The sequence below is a fragment of the Miscanthus floridulus genome, chromosome 16 (assembly GCF_019320115.1).
Source record: "Miscanthus floridulus cultivar M001 chromosome 16, ASM1932011v1, whole genome shotgun sequence".
NCBI lineage: Eukaryota > Viridiplantae > Streptophyta > Magnoliopsida > Poales > Poaceae > Miscanthus > Miscanthus floridulus.
In genome coordinates this window covers 34,366,618-34,389,119 of record NC_089595.1, presented here as the reverse complement: position 1 = coordinate 34,389,119, position 22,502 = coordinate 34,366,618, and the positions used below count along the sequence as shown (strand labels likewise).

Sequence of the window (22,502 nt, the reverse complement as noted above, 5' to 3'; positions counted from 1 at the left end):
AAGCTCATCTTCCTCGCTATCCTTTCCTATCGCTGCAGCAGCTCGAGCGTCGACAACCATCCCCCTCTTGCGCCTCCATGAACCTTGGCCGGCACCCCCCTCCATGCATGCCCCCTCACTTACCAGGGAATTGCAAGACGGTATGCTTTTTATTCCCTTAGTTCATACAAAATCTAGGTTGCCTAGTAAACCAGCTTCGAATCGGAGCGTAGCTAAACTAAGCTATCCCAAACAGGCACCAACTCATGTCTTTCACTGCCCTCATCCTGCATCAGTGCACCTTCTCATTGCTCTACTCCTCCTTTGCATAGTTGCAAATAGATCTTATCATAGGCCATCTAATCCAACCGGCACGACCTAACTCAACTAAAGAAAACCGATTTGAACCGACCCACCAGTACATTGGGTCATAATTTTAACCCATCTTCATCCAACCCAACCCGAAAAATCCCAACACAAAACGAGAAAAATATAAAAAATGAGCCGACCCACTAGTATACCGGGGAGCCAAATACTTTGACTTGATATTTTTTTTGGCCCCTCTTGAACTGATATTTGATCTGGTCTATTTGTAAATTCCATTCCCAAGGCCATTCTGTTTTGGCTTTTTGGAATGAAACGCTTTGGCACTAGTACCATTTCAGATTTTATTTAGGGCCTGTTTGGTAGGGCTCCAGCTCCTCTAAAAACAGCTCCGGTTTCGACTCTTATAAAGGAGCAGATTCTCTTAGAGAGCTGAAGCCGTTTTTTTTACCGTTTGGCAAAACAGCTTCTCCGGGTGGCAAAAGGAGTAAAAAGTCTATAGTACCCTTTTTTCTATTTTCTCTTTTCTTTTTTTTAATACTTTTCCTACCTTATCCAATTGCTTGCGGTTGCAACCACACGCCCGCAACGCGAGTACGCACGCGTCTTCAACCTTTGGAGCGACCGAGCGACTGGAGGCCGCACGCTCATCCCGCCGCCGCCGGCGCATGGGAGTACGCCCGGCCATGGGCCACCGGCGCCACGCCGCCCTCCCCCACGCTAGCTCCTCCTCCGCGCGCCCTCTGTCCCGCACCTGCCCACGCTCCTCCGCCCACAGCGCCGCGCCGTAGACTCCGGTTGTCCGGTCCTGGCCACGAGCGTCGGCGCCCACGCCGGGGGCAAATTCGCCCAGGGCCCCACGATCTGAGCACGGAGCCGGGTGAAGCTCGATTTTTTGGCTCCCATCGACCGATCTCGCACCAGAGAGCGCAATATGCGGGGCTCCTTCGTCGGAGCACCTGCCTCTGTACCCGTTTGGCTGTGGGAGCTAAAAAACAGCTCCAGGAGTTGGTTGAGAATCCCTACCAAAGGGGCTCTTATAATAATAAAACAGCATGCAAGCTTATACCGTTGATGACGTGGCTAGCTGTTCATGATCTAGATTTCTATCCTTTTTGGGCTGAGGGAGCAGCAAAGGCCTGTCTGCAGCAGATCCGGATGCTCGTGCCCGTGGACCGGTGGCCGGTGGTTAGTTGGCACGTCGGCAAGCGGCACCACACTGGGACAGTGCTCGCCACTGCGGCGCGTGCCGCGCGCCTTCGTCCCCTCGGCAAGCAAGCCCCAAGATTCGATCGATCCAAATCCATCCCCCGCCACCACACCACACTCTCACGGCGACTCCGCTGCTCACCCACCTCCTCTGCCCCTCCCGCCTCCCGGGATCACGAGAGGCAACGCCACTCGCGAGATTCACGGGAGCCGAGAGATCTGCGCGGCTGTGCTACGCAGCCGCACTGCGCTGAACTGAGCTTACTCCGCTCTGCTCATGCCGCTGAGGTAGAGTCCACGGGCCGGCGGGCGGGCGGGAAACAGGTACGGCTTACGCCGGCGGTGGCCACGGCCAGCCTCCTCGGTCGTCGGGATGAAGCCGCGGAGGTTCGGCTACGGCTACGGCTACGGCCGGGGCAGGCGCTCGGCGGCGCTGCTCCTGCTGCTGCTCTGCCTCTGCCTCAGCAGCCTGTTCCTCCTGCTTCTCCACGGCTCCTCAACGCCGCTGGACCCCGCGGCGGACGAGAAGGCGGGGACAAGAGTGGCGGAGGTGCAGGCGGAGGTGGAGGAGGCGCCGCTGCCGCCGGGGAACTCCAAGGTCGCCTTCCTCTTCATCGCGCGCAACCGCCTCCCGCTCGAACTCGTCTGGGATGCCTTCTTCCGCGTACGGATCCGAATCCCACTCAAATTCACTCATTCTATCACCGTTCTTCCCCCATTGCCGCTGCCTCCCAATGCCACTGAATGCCTTCGCGGATCCTAACTGCCGATGACTGATGTATCGTATCCTTGTTGTGCTGATCAGGGTGACAAGGAGGGGAGGTTCTCCATCCTCGTGCACTCGCGGCCGGGCTTCGTGCTCACCCGAGCCACCACCCGGTCCCGATTCTTCTACAACCGTCAGGTCAATGACAGCATCCAGGTGGGCACATTTGCACCATATGTTGAATGGTGAAACACAATTGGTGTCGTCAGTACGCGTGCCCTTGCTGACATGGCTTCTGCGCTTTGCTGCAGGTGGATTGGGGGGAGGCGAGCATGATCACGGCAGAGCGCATTCTGCTCAGCCATGCTCTTAAAGATCCGCTCAATGACCGCTTTGTTTTTGTCTCCGATAGGTACACTCTTCAAACACATTTTTGAGAATGCTGTGTCCAAATTCGGTCCTAGGATTTGTGTAGAGAATATTATCTGGGGTTGAAGGCAATAACTTTTCAAGTTGTAGTGTTCTTGTGCATCATCTATTATCAAGCATGTGTAATCTTGGGTTCTTGATTTGGTTGTAGGAAGTAATCAAGTCCTTTAGACAAGCATTATAACTAGCCTTTCTTTTTTAGTCTGTGATTTGTTGTATGCTATGGTGAGGAAAATGGGGATGAAAATAATGTTAATGTAGTAAAATGACTTCATCTTCTTATAAAAGTATATCAAGATCTGTTAGGGTTGTACAGTTAAAAATCTAATTTAAAGCAAGGTCTACTTTTTTGCATCTTGCCCATGTTTAGTTTGTTATGCGCATGCGCTCATTGAATCAGTGTCAAGCTCATATTCAGTTTTCAGTAACAACAATAAAGTTGATAAAGCAATTTGAACCATCTCGGAGAAGATATTTATTTTTGATACTGACACTGATAGACGAAAACTAGGCAGCAAATGGGAACAAACCTTTTCTTGTTGCCTGACAGCCCACCGTTTATCTACTACCAAGTTGTAAGATAAAACGCCAATGGACCTGGATACAACATTAACATTTCCTCCCAAATTTCTGTTTGTTCCAGTGGTGGTTGAGCATTTGATTTGTTTCGAGTTTCACAAACTTTTTCGCATTTACAAATAAGGAGCTAAATGTCTCAATAAAACTGGCAAATATCAAGATTTGTCATTCAAGATCATATTGAATATATTTTCTTGGAACGATATATCTTACTGCACAAAGGAGAACCATAATATTACCAATAAACTAGTGGTGCTTTGTAAGTACAAATTATTGTAGAAAATGTTGAGGAAGGTTCATGGTAATTAGCTTTGCACTTGTAATATCAGAGTTATTTGAATGTTTATGCCGTTATCTCGAAAAATTATCTTACAACCACCAAGCTTATGTGGAATAAGCTACACCCTATATGACTGATTGTTTGACCATTGATGTCAGTTGCATTGTAATATATTGTACTACTTAGTACTACCACTTTGTATTAAATCTGCAGAAAGTAGAGAAATATTTCCTCTATACTGATATCCATTTGCCGATTCCTATGTATGCTGCTGTCAACAGTTCCACATCTTTTTTCAATCCTATTTTGACTTTCTTTTCTTCATTCGTCGCTGGTAAATTTTGGATCTTAATTTTGATTCATGCTTACTAGGATCTTCTCTCTGTGGCAGCTGTGTACCATTGTACAATTTCAGCTACACTTACGACTACATAATGTCATCATCAACCAGCTTTGTAGACAGGTATAAATATCCAAATACTGTGGTACATTTCCTGGTCTTGGTTATAATAGTCTTTTATGATGTCACTGGAAATTCATTTTAGCTCTTTCCCCTTTATGAATTATGATATATGATATATCTTTGCTTTGTTGCACCTTGATCCCGTAGATGAATTGCACAGCAAGCTACAGGCTTGCAGCTGAAGGGTCAATTCTTTTTGTCTATTTACTTTGCCCTGTATTATGCTGGTTGCAGTTTTGCTGATACAAAGGCAGGGAGATACAACCCAAGAATGGACCCAGTTATCCCAGTGGAGAATTGGAGAAAAGGCTCACAGGTGGTCCTTCCACTATAAATAAAGACTGAAGTACTGAACATTGCATTGATAATTAATTCTGGTGCCTCTACCACTGAACTTCTATTCATACATTGTTTCCAGTGGGCTGTGCTAATTAAAAAGCATGCTGAGGTTGTGGTTGATGATGAAGTGGTGTTGCCAGAATTCCAGAAGCATTGTAGGGTATACATCTTAATATTTGTATGCGGATAAGTTTGAGAACATTAGTAAGGTTACATTGTTTACTACCTCATAATTTGCCAATCAAGAGAGTAGATATTAGATATTCAAAACTAGGTTTTTGTATGTTATGTAAAAATGCATAGTTCACAGGGGTTGAGCTGCTAATAATTTTCCAGCAGTCTCAAAAGAACTAGTAAAGTTAGTGTGGCAACTGCTGTATGTGGCATAACGTCTATGGTGACAATCAATCCAATTTTGTTGTAGCATCAGTTCTCAAATTATGAATCCTCGTCTTATTTACATTAAGCTCTTACATCTATTCAATTTCTAATATTGACCAATCATATATTTCTGTATACTGCAGAGGAGACCCTTGCCAGAGTTCTGGCGGGATTGGGATCGTCCTATTGTAAGTGAAAACATTTCAGTATATTACTGAACAATCCATTTTCTTATTCATGACGTGATTTATGGATTGCCATTTTAGCAGTTTTTACTTGTAAAAATGTATATCTCAAATCCCATCATCATCAACAACAGAGCCTGACAGCCTGTTAGTCCCAAACAAGTTTTACTGGGCTTCGGATGGAACCAGCATGAGCCACCAACATGGAAAAAAACATCTCGATCAAACATAATAAAAATACAAAAGGACGTTAATGACAGTACTAATAGTTAACACTAGTTTATGGTTCAGGTTCTTTCTGCATGCTTCTATCTAAGATATCCTGTCCTTCCTGATTCCTACAGACATACCCAAAACCCCCATATGCCACCTCAAATCCTACATTAGATGTGCGGCATGTGCCTACATTACCACTGAGATTTCCTATGAAAAGCGTCTCCCTGGTAGGTACACTTCTAACCATGTCATCTAGGTCTCCCCCAGAATTGGCTCGGAGACTCGCATTGTGATCTGCATTGTGATCTACTTGTGGGGCATGTGCGCTGATCTATATACTCTTATAAAACTAAACCCCACTAGATGATTTTTCTCTTCATGCAAGGTGCCCACATCATTCCCCACTAAGTCCATGTCATCCCTTTGGCCCCGTTCGCTTCGCTGAAAAAACAAGCCAAAATACTGTTCCGGCTGATTTGTTGTGAGAGAAAAACACTGTTCCGGTTGAAAAAACAAGCTGAAAAAGACGGATTATAAGAGAAGCGAACAGGGCCGGTCATCTCTATCATGTGAAATACTTTAAATCTTTAATCTATTAACATACAAGTTATCTACATATGCTATTTGTTTCATCACCTATTCCTCTATAAGTAATCAAATATTCTATTGGTTTTTTCTTCTATTAGCTTACCTATTTTTTACTAGATCAGATACAATAAAATAATATACAAGTCAAATTCATATATATATATATATATATATATACACAGTATACATAATACCATATAGTAATGCTATGTATATAACAGATTTATGTTTAAGAAAGTCCCGCCGCAACGCGCGCCCGCGCGGGGTATACTTCTAGTTCTAGTTATGTTAAAAACTAAATCAACAGCAACTTGGACTGGCTATGTTGAATCAACATAGACAGAGTAAATGGGGTTCTGGTAAAATAAAGTCAAGCAAAACTATTAGATCATTTTTAGAGGACAATTCAAATTGTTATCTGAGATAGGAAAGTAGAAGGGACCATTGTAGGTTCATGAAAACCAAAATATGAAGAAGTCCAAAATAATTGCATTATTTTTTTTTAGATTTTTATATGGTTACTTTTCTGGATCGCAGTATGAGTGCTGATTTAAACTTCCAAATAATTATATAATTTAGTTTTTGAAGTTCCAAAATAAAATAAAGAGATAGTATTATTCTTGTGCATCAGAATACTTTCCAAACTCTATATTTTCATCTATTTGTGTTTACATTTTAGTGTTTTACAAGGGAAGCTCAGTTGATAATTATGTTTGTTTAAATGCCATTTATCCTTTTGTTTTTGCAGCCAGCAGAGGCATGGAAAGCCCATAACTGCATACCAGATGAGCACTATGTTCAGACGTTGCTTGCTGTAAGTCAATGATCTTGATCATAACAATATTCTTTGCATAATTTTTTTCTGCACTAAGTTTGCTGATCATTCAGCTCTTCTGCAATGCAGCAAAGTGGTCTAGAAGAAGAACTTACACGGCGATCAGTAACACATAGTGCATGGGATCTTTCAGCTTCTAAAGATCGTGAAAGACGTGGGTGGCATCCTGTAACATATAAAGTGTCTGATGCTACTCCTAGACTTATAAAATCTATAAAGGTATATAGTTTCTTCAAATCTGGACACGTTTGTTTCCTTTACGACTTATATATATTTGCTAAAAGCCTAAAACAACATCCACAATGACAACACTTTTGGCGCAGTGGGTAGTCTTTTTTATGCTTAATTAAAGGGGAAACCAAAGGGTACATCACCATTTGAATTTTGTTTTGGTTTGCCTTAATTTGACAAGTAATGTAATCATATTATTTGCTATAATGAATAAAGCAACAAGCACCTTTTATAGGAAAAGGAGGTGAATGTCTTAAACATGTAGCACCGGTGGTGGTTAATACTTCATCAATCGAAGAACCGATGTCTTAAACAAATGTCTTTTTTCGAAGGCTAATGCTTTTGTAACAGGGTTGTCAGTTTTGATTCTTGATGTGGCAATTTATACCAAAATAAGCTTCCATAAAGAAGTGTGCATGATAGTTCCTTACTGCTTGCTGAGGATCTATTCTTCTCATTTTTAGGATATCGATAATATATATTACGAGACTGAAAATAGGAGGGAGTGGTGTACAAGTAATGGAAAGCCAGCACCCTGCTTCCTTTTTGCTAGGAAGTTTACACGTGGAGCGGGTCTCAAGCTTCTTGATTCAGTAAGTCCATGTCATTCTTTTTCAGTTCTTGCTTGATACATGGGGAGCATATGCAAATTTAGTGTTAGCCTAATAAATAGCAAAGTCCTTTGCTTACAGTAATTTCAAATTGTTTTGTGCAGTCACTGATAGCTTCAAAGTGATGAATCGGTGGCATGGGCAACTGCCTTTTAATCGTTTCACCCTTACGAGAATATTTCACTTCACACAAATGTAAAGGAAGGTACGGGACCACGGGGGAGACAGAAAAATAACGGCGACTTTTTTTTTTTTGGTTCATTGTGTGGTATCATATTATTATGTTGCTTCGTAGAAAGGCACGATACATGTTGTAAAGAAATATCTTCGTTTCTTTCATTGGCTACTAGAATAGCACGTTGATTAACACACGACTTCAGCATTGTAACACCAGTCCACCAGTTGGTTGTGGAGTCCTGAGAAAATTTGTCGGCAAAATTATGAAGAAATGCTGTCATACTGTTCATATTCATTTTACTGTACACTATGCAGTGTGTTCTGGTGACAGCTACGATTCATTAGATTGTTCAGAATTCTGTTCCATCAGAAATAATGGTACAATCACAACACCGTATTCTGTTCCATCAGAAAGATTGTCGGCACATTTTTTTTTGACTTTGATGATCTCAATACTCCCAGTCTATAGTGATTGTTTTGTCTGGATTAGAAGAGGTCGTTTATCCAATTTAATGCTTTGGCCTTTGGCAGAGCTCATCATGGTGCCGGTTTAATTGATACGTACTATGGATCCAGCAGATATGGTGTTCTGATTGTACCATTAGCCTTACAAGTAGCGGTTACCAGGTGCTACTAACAAAAACAGGGCCTGTACTCTTCAGTCTTTGCTGTGCGGGTTTTTGCATGTCGGTGCCATGCCATCGTCAATCCAACATGGAAACTTAATCAAAGAGAGTTGCTGACATGTTACGAGCATGCCCGTCATGAACAGTCGAACAGATCACCCATTTCACGCGAAGAAACCATCAAAATCCTTGATACATGAGCTTGCTGGTAAGTGCCCGGTTCTGTTACACCTTGCAAAATGTAGAAGAACTGGTTCTGTCACATGTCCAGCCATATTCGTCCGGTGTTCCTGCACCAATTCCATCTGCCTGCTATTTTGCTTCTCATATGGACATATGTGATCCCTGGTCCCACCACATCGCGTCGTGAAGCATTTTTTCTTTTTGGGTTCGGCTTTTCTGGATGGATCTTGCACGAGATTTGTGGATCCTGTGGTACCAAATAAAAAAGAATGATGATGAACGAGAATGCTTGACGCATGCTGGTTGCATACGCTATTAGCCTGGGGTCCCTCCTCTTTCAAGCGTTGCTTGGTCACTTTCAGTTGCCATTTACTGGCCAGGATGTCTACAGCTACAGCATCAATGCTGAAACGAATTGCACTCAAATTATTTCAACCTTGAGAATACTGTGGTTTGTGGCTGCCCCTGTTCATTTAATCATTTCGCAAGCTTTTGTTCTGAACTTTGTAATCTGGCCTTGGGAATTGCAGAACTTTACGAGCACGAGCAGGTCGTCAAAGCTGCAATGTAGTACTAGTACTGTATTGGTGACGCTGGTCAGTGTACATCTGATGGTAGTTGTCCCTTTGTGAAATGTGGCGCATAAAATGCAGAAAAGCCTTTTCCAACTTTTGCTAGAGGTATTTCTGACATGGAAGTGAAAGAACCTGGGGGTGGGGGATCTGCCCCAGTTTCTTGACAGCATGATTTGCAAGCATCAACTCAACTGATGGAGCCTTACTGGCACCAAGTTCCATACTCCCAGGACCAAGACACCATGTTTCATTGTTTCTGGGCAACACAACACTAGGCAGGACCAAGACACCATGTTTCATTGTTTCTGCCCCAGTTTCTTTTTCTTTTATTTCTTCGAGAACATACAGTACAATTACAATGTACTGCAATTATAGTACAGTATCATGTTTTAGTATATTAAGTTTGACTAATCATAGATAAAAAAGTATCAATATTTATGATATGAAATAAATATCATTAGATTAGTTACGAAATATATTTTCATAATAACTTGATTTGGAGTCATAAATGTAAATAATATTCATTAGAAATTTGGTCAAACATAAATCCCTTTAACTAGTGCGCAACACGTAGTTGCATTCTTTCTGGGACGTAGGTAGCACGTGTTTTTTAAGAGCAATGTACGTGCTTTACTAATGGGCCTTGCTAAGGTACCTCCTTTACCTTATAGGAGGTAAGATTTCAAATAAATCTTAGCCCTTCATTTTAAATGTGCTTGCAATAACTAAGTAATTACTAATTAATTAAAATGTCTACAAAACGGAAAAAAAAGGAAAGGCAACAAACTAAACAAATATATACAAGATATCTACTATCCAAGAATAGCTGGTTGTTGCCGTAAAACTAATTGAGTACACCCGTACAACATGTTGCTGTTGTATGCCGGTGTAGCACGCTAAGGGTGCGTAGCACCTGTGCTAGACCTGGTTCAAGAATCCCCCCCCCCCCCCCCCCACCCCACCCCCCAAAAAAAAAAGACCTGTTTCAAGACCTGTGCCTAGCACACAAAAAAGTAAATAATTTAAATACCAACACGTTCAAGCCTGACGTTCCTTACAAACACGTTTATGTTTCAATTTAAATAAAATAACTAAAATACACCTCTATATTTGTCACATTCAAGAAAAAAAAAAAATACTTATGAAAAAAACATTCAAGAAAAGATACAACTCAAGTTTAGCATCATGGGATAAATTACAACTGCACATAGATCAATGAATTAAGAAAAATGTTACATGTTATGTTGGGAACCATCAATATAGATCAATTAATTAAAAAAAAAGTTACATGTTATGTTGAGAACCATCCATACGTGTTTGCATGTTTGCATGCATGCTAGATCTAATTTATAGATATATTACCTAAAAATTAGCTTTACCTTCCTATTTCTCAAAATAAAACAACATATTTCTCCTATTACCTCTCAAGAGGTAATATGTGATTATAGCAATCCAGATCGACAGTCCACAATTATTTGGAGGTACCGTAGCAAAAAACCCTTTACTAATAGGAGAGGGGATATTTTCAAATGCACGAGCAATGCATTTCATGTTTTTTGAGTTTTCACATGGGTAGCTCGTACGCTGTTAGTATGTTAAGAGAGACGAATACACCGAAGCCAATTGAAGGTAGACCAGCACTGCCACAGTGGAGTACTGGACATGGGCTAGGCAGGCAACACCAACAATTGCTCCCACTAAGATATCTAAAATCTTTCCTCCACACCATTCTGTTCAAAACCAAAAAGGTAGACCAGCACTGCATGTGCAACGCAGGCACTGACATGGCAGCTGTTCCGTGGGCCTCTGCCTTCAGCAGCGAGCAGCACTGACCCGCTGTCTTGTGGCCCATCAGCATCTGTGTAGTGTAGGAGAGCAGCCAAGAGAGGAGGATGCACTGCAGCAGTGGCAATCCGGAATTGCTTTGCTTGTGAGAAAGACTGGAGAGCGCCGTGTCATGCATGATCTTGCTTGGCTGATTGCAATTGCAATGGTCCTAGCTCTAGTTTTCCCCGTTTGCGCCTTTTTGCAGCTGAGGTTGTCCAATCAGGCTCATGAAGCCATGAGATGCGTGCGATGAGTCCTCACTGTGTGTTATCAAGGCGCTAATGATTGTAGCATTGTGTTGCACCGAGTCAACTAACAATGAAGACTTTGTGAGGCTGCATGGTTCTGGCAATGGGGATCTTGCTTGCCTCTGAGGATTGGAAAGTGGAGCAGAAAAGAAAGCAGAGAGAAGAGAGAATGCGCGCGCGCGCACACACACACACACACAAAAACACAGTGCTGTTAAAGATGGAATAGACAGACACAGCGGCATGGGCAACATGTGCGTTTTTGGCTAGTAATATGCTTACTGTCTGCACAGCGATAACACTGGTAGTAGTGCCTGCTTACCCAAACCCAACCAATTAGAGTAGCATTGTTTCCACACTGCGGATGTTAAAGTAACAGAAATTATGTGGCCAACGCTGCAGAGCTTCCAGGACAGGGAGTCTGTGCAGGACGATGACAGCCAATGCCATCGTGTTGCTTCCAATCAGCAAAAGCAGGGCGGTGAAAAAAAAAAGGATTCGTTTCGCCTGAGCCTGACTGCTCGTCAGGAAACGAACAAACAAAACTACAGAAGGATGCACGTCCAGCGAGCTCAGTCACCTCGCCCCTTTTCCACCACAGCCGTGAACGACATTGTCAGGTAAAAGCCCCTGAAATTGCTGTAGCAGTGCACGAAAAAGCACACTGTTTCTTGGTCAGAACTGCAGTGCACGAAGCTAGCATTGGCCATTGGGTGGAGGGAAGCTCAGGGGCTCAGCTCAGGGCTACAGCTTGGAAGGAGATGAGAAGTAGCCGTAGCTCCTCCATATGGCTTGCTGCTAATGCTGGTGCCTACGAACGCCTAAATTCCACGGCACATGGAGGGCAGGGGCAGGGGCAGCGACCTTGAAATCGAAAGGCCGCAGGATCAGAAGCAGCCACTCCTACCTCTGATCGTCCCTAATACAAAACTCAGGCCAGGCGGCTCCAAAAGAGATCCAGTCCCCCGGATGGCTTCTTGCTTCTGCTTCTGCTTCTGCTTCCGCCGCCGCCCAGTCATTGCCTGCTTTGTTCCCTTGTTCCTCCTCGTCTCATTCCTCGCCTCGGCTTCGGCCTCGGCCGCTTCCGTGACGACAACGAAGCTAGGCAGCGGCAATGCCACGCGGCGGGTGTCGTTCAGCTCGGAGGAGGAGCTGCGCCGGTTCCGGAGCATCACGGCCCGGCTTGCGAGGCTCAGGGACGCGTCCGTCAAGACGATCCAGGCACGTATGCTTCGTTCCTTTTTCTTTCCCGGCGACTCCAAATGCAGTGATCGTAGACTGAGTGACCGATCTGGCTTGCGCTTTTTTGCAGAGTCCCGACGGCGACGTCATCGACTGCGTGCCGGCGCACCTGCAGCCGGCGTTCGAGCATCCCAAGCTGAGGGGCCACAAGCCAGAGGTAGGTAAGGTGGCTCATGAGTCATGAGCATGCAGTTCGCCAACGATGGATCGATGATCTCTTCTGTGTCTGAAATGCGCGATGCATCTGCATGCAGAGCGAGCCTGCGGAGAGGCCAAGGGGCAGTGGACATTTCGACATTGATCAAGACGAGGTCGACGACCCATTGCCGCAGGTGTGGCGGTGCTCCGGCGAGTCGTGCCCAGAGGGGACGATACCAGTGCGGCGGACCACGGAGGACGACGTGCTCAGGGCCAGCTCTTCCGCCACCTGCTTCGGGATGAAGGCCCGTGGCGGCGGGTTCGCGCGGCGCCACTCCACCGGTGGCGGCCACGAGGTCAGTGTCAATTAGTGTTGGTCAGTCACCGCCACCGCCGCGGTGACGACCGTCGCCGGCCGCCACTCCAATGATTTACCATTGGCCGTGCAAGAAACTAGCTCGATGCATTGGAAAAGTAGAAATGGCGCCACACCAATAATTGCTCGATCGAGAGCCTAATCGATCCGGCACAGGTGACAGGCGCACGGTACAGGCCTCACGTACACTGCGCTGGTGCCGGATGGATGGTCGTCGTTGATTTCCAGCCCACAGAATTATTTAGTAAACATGGCACATGCATAAGGCTGGACAAAAAAAAACTCGAAGCTCCTTAGGTTGGCTCGGCTCGTAGGTGAGCCTAATCGATCCGGCACAGGTGACAGGCACACGGTACAGGCCTCACGTACACTGTGCTGGTGCCGGTTGGATGGTCGTCGTTGATTTCCAGCCCACAGAATTATTTAGTAAACATGGCACATGCATAAGGCTGAACGAAAAACTCGAAGCTAGTTAGTTCGGCTCGTGGCTGAGCCTAATCGATCCGGCACAGGTGACAGGCACACGGTACAGGCCTCACGTACACTGCGCTGGTGCCGGATGGGTTGATTTCCAGCCCACAGAATTATTTAGTAAACATGGCACGTGGTAAGGCTGACGAAAAACTCAAAGCTCATTGGCTTGACTCGGCTCGACTCGTTATGATAATAAGCTGAGCCGAGCCAAGATTTTAGCTCGTTAACTATAACGAGCCAACTCGAGCCAGCTCGCGAGCCGCTCGCGAGCTAAACGAGCCAAGCTTTCAGAAAAAAAAAGTATCAAAATTTATATTAGTTTTTGTATTACTTCATGTCTTGCATTTTACAATTGACTGGTAACTGGTCTAGACCCTATAAATTGACTGGTAACTGGTCTAGATGTATTTCTTTTATATTATTATTATTCTCAAACTTTAGATAAATTCAAATATTATATTTTGTGTATTTTTATACTTGACTCGCGAGCCTAACGAAGCAGCTCGAGCTTTTAACAAACCGAGTCGAACTGGCTTTTTGGCTCGTTAGGACAATAAGCCGAGCTGAGCTAGCTCATTATCTTAACGAGCAAGAACGAGGTGAGCCGAGCCAGCTCGTCATCCACCCTTACACATGCACATGCTGTCGACTCGACTGCATCGTTAACAATGTAAAAAGAAGGTCAGTAGTTCAGTACTACGTCACTGAGCAGCTAGATCGCCTCTGTTCTGTTGTGTTTGCAGCACGCGGTGGGGTACGTGACCGGCGGGCATTTCTACGGCGCGAAGGCGAGCCTGAACGTGTGGCCGGCGCAGGTGGCGTCGCCGGCGGAGTTCAGCCTGTCGCAGATCTGGGTCATCTCCGGCGCCTTCGGCAACGACCTCAACACCATCGAGGCCGGCTGGCAGGTCAGCCCTCAGCTCTACGGCGACAACAGCCCCAGGTTCTTCACCTACTGGACAGTAAGCATGCACCTCCATCCCTCCATCTTCTTCTCCGATCATTAATCAAATCAAGGAAACGCAATCCAAATCGTGCAATGCAATTGCGACGCAGGACGACGCGTACCAGGAGACGGGCTGCTACAACCTGCACTGCTCGGGGTTCGTGCAGACCAGCAGCCGCGTGGCCATCGGCGCCGCCATCTCGCCCATCTCCTCCTACGCCGGCCGCCAGTTCGACATCACGCTGCTCATCTGGAAGGACCCGCGCCGGGGCCACTGGTGGCTGCAGCTCGGCTCCGGCGGCTCCGGATCCGGCGGGCTCGTCGGCTACTGGCCCTCCGCGCTCTTCACGCACCTCGGCTCCCGCGCCGACATGGTGCAGTTCGGCGGCGAGGTCGTCAACGCGCGCCCCGCCGGCGCGCCGCACACGCCCACACAGATGGGGTCCGGGCGGTTCCCGCACGAGGGGTACGCGCGCGCCGCCTACTTCCGGAACGTGCAGGTCGTCGACTGGGACAACAGCCTCGTCCCGGCGGCTGGGCTCCGACTGCTCGCTGACCGACCGGGGTGCTACGACATTGCCGGTGGCAGCGGCGGCGCCTGGGGCACCTACTTCTATTACGGTGGGCCCGGCAGGAACGCACGGTGCCCGTAGGCCGTATAGCTTAGAAACCAACCTAGGTTTCTGGCGGGACGAGTTCGGCTGGTGCTGGTTTGTTGTGAGAGAAAAATATTGATTGATAAGTCCTGATAGGATGATTGCTAAATTACTACAAACGAAAGCTTTCGTTTTTTTAAATCTATCCATGTGAATATGATTGCCGTTGTGATCATCTGACAATTTGTTCATTAAGTTTTGTCTGATTTGTTTCATTGTTTCTGCCATCGTGTACAGTTACAGGCTTGGTGCCGATGAGTTTGGTACAAAGGTTCGGAATTTCAACTGAACTTTCACGATTTTCGATTCTATCTATGACCCTACGTAAATGTTTATATCTGTAATTTCGCTTTCTATTTAAATGAGATTTATTCAGATTCTCAAATTTTAGTTCAAGATTTTACAAAGCAAAAAAATTGGTAGAATTTTTGGCGATTTTAGTTTCTACCGGTCCCCTTTATTTTTGGGTAGAAGACATTCAAGTTGCGTCGGGCCTAATTTTGCCGATGACTTCAAAACTTAAAAGGCAAACTTGGGCTTTGCAGATTGAATTAAAAGAGAAACATGGGCCTTAGCGCGTCTGTGCTGGGCCCTGCTGAGTGCGTTTCGGCACTCAGCGAACACGACCCGAAAAGTCTGAAACACTGCTCCAAGGTCCAAGCTCAAAACCTGAAATGCCATAGGCCCATTGGCCTGTTTAAGCATTTTGAGTTTCGAACTCATGGCCACCTGTGATCATCTAGAAGAACAAATGTTTCTAAAAAAAAAAAGAACAAATATGATCCAGGGTGCAAAGTTCCAAAAAATTACATATTTGACAGTTTAGTTTTTTTATTTTTTTTCTATTACAATTTGAAATAGTACATTCCTAAACTACACATGAAAAAAAAAACTGAAACAAAAAAGATACAATCTATCCATGTTTTCCATTATCTTCTCCCTATTGGCTTTCATCATCGTCGACGCTCCAGGTGAACAGAGCTCCATTAAATATTGAAGCTGCAATCTCTAATGTCCTGGCACGGCAGCACCAGACCAGAATACATTTGAATCCATGAAAAATATTGGCATTTGAATTGTCTGGTACAACATAGGTTCAAATTCAGCACTCCAGCTCATGATTCCATCAAGTTTAATACCTAGTTTCCACTCTGTGGACATTGACGATTTAGTATCCTCGCGGGGAGTATCTAGGAGCACCTTTCCCCCTGCATATGGTGACCACAAACTGACCTCATGTCGATGAAATTGGCTTCCACAATGGCGATCTTCTCGTGTCCATCTTAGAAGTTGCCGCAGGTAACAAGCTCTTGATCGAACATCAATGATGATTCCGTTAAAACCTAAAGGATTGCTTAATTGTAAAAAAGTGGTGTGTCCCTTTTCCTTCTTGCCACCGGTGGCCTCGGCAAAAAGGTAGAAGGAGGGAGGCCTAGGAGGCCGTTGCAAGGAGGTCCTAGGTGGCGGCTAAGTTTTTTAGTTATCTTAAAAGAAAGATGCAAATTGCAACATTTGATGGAAATTCAAATTCCGTTCAGTTCTGATCATATTATGTCCTATCAAAATGATGAATTGAATTCCTTAAATAACACCCAAAGACTATGCACATCTTCTTTCCCAAGTGGGTTTGATCATTGACTATGGTCCATGATGCAAGCTAAAAGATCACTAGCCAGTAATTTGCTCAAATTCAAAAGGAATCAAAATGCAGGTCCCATTGCACTATACAAATCAATCCACAACTCTAAAAGCTCAAATGGCTAAGAGAGCACAAATCACGCGTGAACCAGGGACGAAGCCAGAAAAAAATTTAGGAGGGGACTGAACAAAAGAATAGAGGCTTTTTTATCTTCTCTTAACCTTAGTCATCTCCTACCTAATACATATATATGCATAAAATTTCAAGGGAGCGCTTAGGGGGGCTCCACGTGCCCAGGATCGATAGGGGGGCTAGAGCCCCCCCCCCCCCCCCCCCCCCGCCCCAGCCCCACCGCTGCCTCTGTCGCTGGCGTGAACCACCGGCAACAACAAAAGAAACGAGATGGTAGGGATACAGGGTTCATGTGCTCCCTTTTGCAAACATATTCATTGACCACATATGCATTATTATCAATCATATAACAATTTACACTAACCTCCATTGCACTATGCCAGATTTATGGTACAAAACATTATTAGCCTTTCATGACTCGCGAGACCCCTCTATGGATCCCTATCATCATCATCATCATCACTAACAAATTCCTAAAAGATTCCATTTTGTACCCACATCACACAAGGTTGCACCTAGCAAAACGACGCACCCCCTCTACTTTCTCGTTTCCAACACTATCACGACCGGTGCCATCCATCTCGGCTACGGGTCCCCCAAAAGGTACACCACACAGCGTCCAGTGGGCCCAGCCAGTCCAGACCATTTCCTTTCACTCCCGGTTCTTGAGCAGGCTTTGAGACCCTGAACTTGTCCGGGCCTGGGCTGGTTGGGCGAGGGCCATCAATTTGGTCGGAGAAATGGGCTGCTTCGGGTCGGCCCACTTCCTGGCCCCGGCGCCGGCCTCGGCCTCCGCTCCTCCGGCTCCGCCTCCAGCTTTCCGCGCCTCGATGCTGCTGTCGTCGTGTTGGATGCCACGCAGCAGCGCCGCCACGTCCTTCATCATCGGCCGGTCCTCGGGGCGCGGGCTGGCGCAGAGCAGCGCGATGCCGAGGGTCCTGCAGCATCTCCTGGACCTGCGTGTCCGGCCGGCCCTGCAGCCTCGCGTCGATGATCTCCATGGGCTCCCGCTTCCGGCACAGGTGGTCGCGCACCCACTGCACCACGCTCTGCCCCTCGCCGAACGAGTGGTCCAGCGGCCGCCGCCCCGTGATCATCTCCAGCAGCACCACGCCGAAGCTGTACACGTCGCTCTTCGTCGTGATCTTGGTCATGCACCCGTACTCTGCGGTGCGCGCGTCGAATCAGGACGAATTAATCAATTGAATTGATAAATGGCATATCAGGAACGACTTCAGATCAGGCAACGGCCGGCCGGCCGGCTTACCGGGAGCGATGTAGCCGTAGGATCCGGCGAACGGCGGAGGCGACGAGCTGGCGCCCTCGTCAGCGAACCTGGCCAAGCCGAAGTCGGCGACGCACGCCTCGTAACGCTCCCCGAGGAGGATGTTCTCGGCCTTGACGTCGCGGTGGATGATCCCCGGCACGCAGTCGTGGTGGAGGTACGCGAGGCCCTCCGCCACGCCCACGGCGATCGCGAGCCGCACCTCCCACTCGACCACGGCGGCGCCGGCCGTGCCCCCGCCGCCGCCGTGCAGCAGGTCGCCGAGGGTGCCATTCGGGAGGTAGTCGTAGAACAGGAGCCTCGTGCGGCTGTTGGCCGCCCACCCCAGCAGCCGAACGACGTTGCGGTGGCGCACCCGCGGGAGTACGTTCACCTCGCACGCGAACGCCTCGGCGGACGCCTCGTCGCACGACCGGAACTTCTTCACGGCGACGGTCACGCCGTTCGACGGGAGGCTCGCGCGGTACACCCGACCCGGACCACCCCTGCCCGATCACGTTCGCGGGCGTCAGGCTGCGCGCCACGTCCGCCACGCCTATCTCCAGCTTCTGGTACAGCGTCACGTTCCACGGCGGCGACATCTCGCCGTCCTTCTCCCCGCTGGCGCGCGCGGCGCGCCGGTGCCGCCCGAAGAGAATGAGCGCCGCGGACACGAGGAGGACGACGAGGGCGGATAGCAGCACGGCCATCGCCACGCGCGCCGCGTGGCGCGCGTCGCTCTCGCGGTCGCCAGCGTCGCCCCCGCACCGGGAGAGGCACAGCGCCGGGTTGCCCTCGACGTCGCTCGTGGGTAGCTTCGCGAAGAACGCCGTCTCCGGCAGCCGGCCCGTGAAGCCGTTGAAGGATATGTTGAGCGCCACGAGGTTCTGGAGCCCGGACAGGGTCTGGAGGTCGCCGGACAGCTGGTTATGCGACACGTCGAGCACCCCGAGCCTGACAAGCCCGGCGAACTCTACCGGGACTGTGCCGGTGAAGCTGTTGCAGCTGAGGTTGAGAGCAATCTCCAGCCCCGGAATCTTGCCTATGCTCCCCGGAATCTTGCCGGAAAGTGAGTTGCCGCCGACGTCAAGGAGCTGGAGCCGGGAGCACGAACCAATCTCCGGTGGCACCGACCCTGACAGCCGGTTGCCGCTGAGGATGAGCTTCGTCAGAGAGGCGAGCATGCCGATGTCCGACGGGAGAGTGCCTCCGATGACGTTGTAGGAGAGGTCGAGGTACTGGAGAGAGAGCAAGTCCTGGAACAGCCCCGGTGGCAGCTCGCCGGAGATAGCGTTGTCGTGCAGGTCGACGAACGTGAGATTCCGGCACCCAGATATCTCTGATGGCAGAGAGCCGGACAGCCGGTTCGAACCGAGGTCAAGGAAGCTGAGGTTCCCAAGCTTTCCGATCTCGGTCGGTATCGCACCGGCGATGTGGTTGCCGCTCGCTCGGAACCGGACAAGGGACGTGCAGTTGCCAATCTCCGGCGGCAACTCGCCGGACAAGTTGTTGTTGATGAGCAGTAGCTTAGAAAGCCGCGGCAGCGCAAAGAGAGACCGCGGGATGGGGCCGGTCAGCGCGTTGTTCGACAGGTCGAGCGCCTCGAGGCTCGTGCACCGGCCGAGCTCCGGCGGGATCGTGCCCGTCAGCTGGTTGGCCCAGAGGTAGAGCATGCGCAGCGACGGGAGGCCACCGAGCACGGCAGGAATGCTGCCGGTGAGCTGGTTGTTGTCGAGCTCGAGGTCAGTGAGGTTGCTGCACCGGGCAAGCTCAGGCGGCACCGTGCCGGAGAGCTTGTTCACGCTAAGCTGCAGCTGCTGCAGCGACGGAAGGTTGCCGAACGACGCCGGGATGTGGCCGGTGAGCCCGTTGAGCGACAGGTCGACGACAGGTGAGCCCGGAGCACGACCCGAGCTCCGGCGGGATGATGCCGACGAGCTGGTTCTGCCACAGCAGCAGGTTGGTGAGCCTCTTGAGCCTGCCGAGCTGCGCCGGGATGGACCCGGACAGTGCGTTCTCGTAGAGGTAGATGTTCTCCAGGCTGGTGCACTGGCCGAGCTCCGGCGGTATCGGGCCGGAGAGCAGCGCCGTGTATATGGCCAGCGTGGTGAGGTTCTTGAGCCGCCCGAGGCTCGCCGGCAGCGGGCCGGTGATGCTAGTCTCGGCGAGGCCGATCATGGTGAGCTGGGAGCAATTGCCGATCTCGGTAGGGAGCGCGCCCTGGAGGTTCTTGTTCCCGCCGCCACGGAGCACCTCAAGGTTGGCCATCCGGCCGATGGCCACCGGTATCCTGCCGGCGAGCTGGTTGTCGTAGATGATGAGCTCCCGGAGAGAGGTGAGGTTGCCGATGGCGTCCGGCAGGGCGCCCTCCAGGCGGTTGGAGTTGAGGTACAGCGTCTCGAGCTTGCTCCCCGGCCGGCACAGCCCCGCCGGTATTGGACCGGTGAGCGCATTGTTGCTGAGGTCGAGGTGCGCCAGCGCCGGCAGCTCGCCGAGCTCCGGCGGGATGGCCCCCGTCAGGTTCGCGCCGGTGAGGACGAGCCGGGTCAGCGTGGAGCCCAGGGCGGTCAGGTTCGCCGGCACGCCGCCGAGCAGGTCGACGTACTGCAGGCTCAGCTCCGTGACGCCCCCGTCCGCGTTGCACGTCACGCCCGTCCACCGGCACGACGACGCGTCGGTCGGCTTCCAGTCGGCCAGCGCGTCACCGCCCCGCAGTGTGGCCTTCCACGCCAGCAGCGCCGCCCCCTGCTCGTCCACGGCGACGGCACAGCCCACGCACAACACCAGCATCGCGCACTGCCATGAGCGGCGCTGCCGCCACCGCCCGCCATTTGCTTCTCTTACTCATCATAACACCAAAGACTCATGACACTCGTACTGAATTGTAAGTATATATGTCCAAGAACACGATAATTCTGTAGAATTGTAATGTACTACTTCTAATTGCCCCAAAATCTTGGTCTTGCTTATGTCTCAAGACTAGTACAAACAGAGGAAGAAGACGAAGAGAGAGAAAGAGAGGCCATGGGAGATGGTGCAAGGTTTTTTATATGCTCGCCTCGTAGTAGTTGCAGGGGAAGAGGGAGGACAAAGATAGCAGTAAGAACAAGAAAGTGGAGTGGGGGTCTAAATAGCCTATGCTTGAGAGGGTAGGAGGGCGTGAAAGAGTTTAGAGTTTGATGAGGTCATGGAGCAATGGAGGCTGTGCAGCTTATGCCTGCAGAATCTCAGGATCCAAGGTCAGTGCTGCACACTGCATACACCTCTGTCCATCTTTGTGGACTCTAGTGCAGTGTAATTACTGGTGCTAAGTGCTAGGTTACTGTTAGGATTGGAAGGTTAGGTTTTGAAAAAAAACTTGGGTAGGGAGGGATCACACCAACGACTAATTTGCTTTGCAGGGGAGTTTTTTAATGGCTGCAACAGCTTTGATGCTCAGAGGAAAAGATAGTGTGCCTCACCTCCTCAGAGCCACACACCACACACCGGCGGCATCAGATCAGGCAGACAGTTAAGTAACTTCATGGAAAGCCTGTGTGTCACGGGGGATAAGATAAATTAACATGCAGTTAGAGCAGCATTTTTTGACAGCAAGCAAGGACTTGATTGCAGTTTTGAGCTTTGCAGGGTCACAATTGAAGTTCAAGAACAGAAGAATGGCTAGAGCTGAAACTTGAAATAAATGGAGATGAAATAAAAGGATGCATCCATCAGGGTCATAAAAGTTCTGTCATTCATTCCATGCAACATACCTTGAGCATAACCTCCAGCTTTAGAAGTTAAATAATTCAGAATACAGTCAGTAAAATTTGCTGAAACAGTAGAGAACATCTTTCAGCTGAACAAGGAGGCAGATACATGTGATTTTGATTCATGTTAGAACATACTTTATAATTTTATTTTTAAATTTGAATGCATGTGAAAACAATTTCTCTTGAGTCCACTTGATCATTTCAGAACTACTTGGGAATTCTGAATGCATGTTTACTACCATATCAAATATGCCTACTTGAAGTCATGGGGTAAACAGCCAGTATGCCTGCACTGTAATTACAATCATTGCAGGGTGACAATTGAACAATTGTGATAGTAAGAATCTCCAAAGTTGAAAGTTAAAAAGAAGAATAAAAGGAGACATCACAGCTGGTGACCCAGTGGTAACACATGGCAGAAGTGAATACGAACCAGTTCATTCCATGCAGTAACAATAATATAAACCCCAATGCCAGAGCCTGTTCCTTGGCGGATTAAACAGGCACGATTGGATCCAAACCCCTCAATGGAGTTGCTGTCACATGCCCTGGGTTAGATCTAATCTTGCCTTTCCACTGTCAAATACTTTGTTAATTACTGCCCCCTTGTACTTGAGTGTTAATGCAGAGGAAGCCGCCATCCAGCAGATCAAATATATATACTGGCAAAAGGGCAGGAAATTTTGCAGGCACACGCATCTATATCTACCTTCCTGCCTCTCCAAATTCCCATTGGTAAATGAGCTGTTCTGAGTAAGCACTGCAGCGTTACTGATCCCGATCGGTAGAAGATAATGGAACTTGCAGGGGATTTACATTGGAAGTAGAACTTCTGTTGCAGTGCTGGTTGTTTTACCTGAAAAGGTTATGGTACAAACTCCTGCTCGGTGTT

General features: G+C 48.4%; 2 protein-coding genes and 1 pseudogene across 3 annotated transcripts; 2 read left to right on the top strand and 1 right to left on the bottom strand.

Annotated features, from left to right (window-relative positions):
* Positions 1 to 1,494: 1,494 nt before the first annotated feature.
* On the top strand, positions 1,495 to 7,891 carry LOC136512786 (glycosyltransferase BC10-like). Of its 2 annotated transcripts, XM_066506780.1 has the most exons (11): positions 1,497 to 2,176; positions 2,318 to 2,434; positions 2,530 to 2,630; positions 3,898 to 3,969; positions 4,204 to 4,285; positions 4,388 to 4,468; positions 4,833 to 4,877; positions 6,427 to 6,492; positions 6,583 to 6,732; positions 7,209 to 7,337; positions 7,460 to 7,891. In XM_066506780.1, the coding sequence occupies exons 1-11, from the start codon at positions 1,886 to 1,888 to the stop codon at positions 7,478 to 7,480; spliced, it is 1,155 nt and encodes a 384-aa protein (XP_066362877.1). In that variant the 5' UTR covers positions 1,497 to 1,885; the 3' UTR covers positions 7,481 to 7,891. The 2 variants fall into 2 exon arrangements, with proteins under 2 accessions (XP_066362876.1, XP_066362877.1); XM_066506779.1 differs by lacking the exon at positions 7,460 to 7,891 and having other exon boundaries at positions 1,495 to 2,176; positions 7,209 to 7,373.
* Positions 7,892 to 11,631: 3,740 nt separating this feature from the next.
* LOC136514158 (protein neprosin-like) lies at positions 11,632 to 14,924 on the top strand. The gene is made up of 5 exons (XM_066508151.1): positions 11,632 to 12,212; positions 12,304 to 12,390; positions 12,488 to 12,727; positions 13,965 to 14,183; positions 14,278 to 14,924. Exons 1-5 carry the CDS (start codon positions 11,829 to 11,831, stop codon positions 14,818 to 14,820), a joined length of 1,473 nt encoding a protein of 490 aa, XP_066364248.1. The 5' UTR covers positions 11,632 to 11,828; the 3' UTR covers positions 14,821 to 14,924.
* Positions 14,925 to 16,964: 2,040 nt separating this feature from the next.
* Positions 16,965 to 20,663, bottom strand: LOC136514157 (leucine-rich repeat receptor-like serine/threonine-protein kinase RGI4; annotated as a pseudogene).
* Positions 20,664 to 22,502: the final 1,839 nt, after the last annotated feature.

Coding starts and splice junctions, on each gene's coding strand:
- LOC136512786 (XM_066506779.1), top strand. CDS start 1,886: ATGAAGCCGCGGAGGTTCGGCTACGGCTACGGCTACGGCCGGGGCAGG. Junction 2,435..2,529: donor AGGTCAATGACAGCATCCAG/GTGGGCACATTT, acceptor GCTTTGCTGCAG/GTGGATTGGGGGGAGGCGAG. Junction 6,733..7,208: donor GACTTATAAAATCTATAAAG/GTATATAGTTTC, acceptor TCTCATTTTTAG/GATATCGATAATATATATTA.
- LOC136514158 (XM_066508151.1), top strand. CDS start 11,829: ATGGAGGGCAGGGGCAGGGGCAGCGACCTTGAAATCGAAAGGCCGCAG. Junction 12,391..12,487: donor TGAGGGGCCACAAGCCAGAG/GTAGGTAAGGTG, acceptor ATCTGCATGCAG/AGCGAGCCTGCGGAGAGGCC. Junction 14,184..14,277: donor GGTTCTTCACCTACTGGACA/GTAAGCATGCAC, acceptor ATTGCGACGCAG/GACGACGCGTACCAGGAGAC.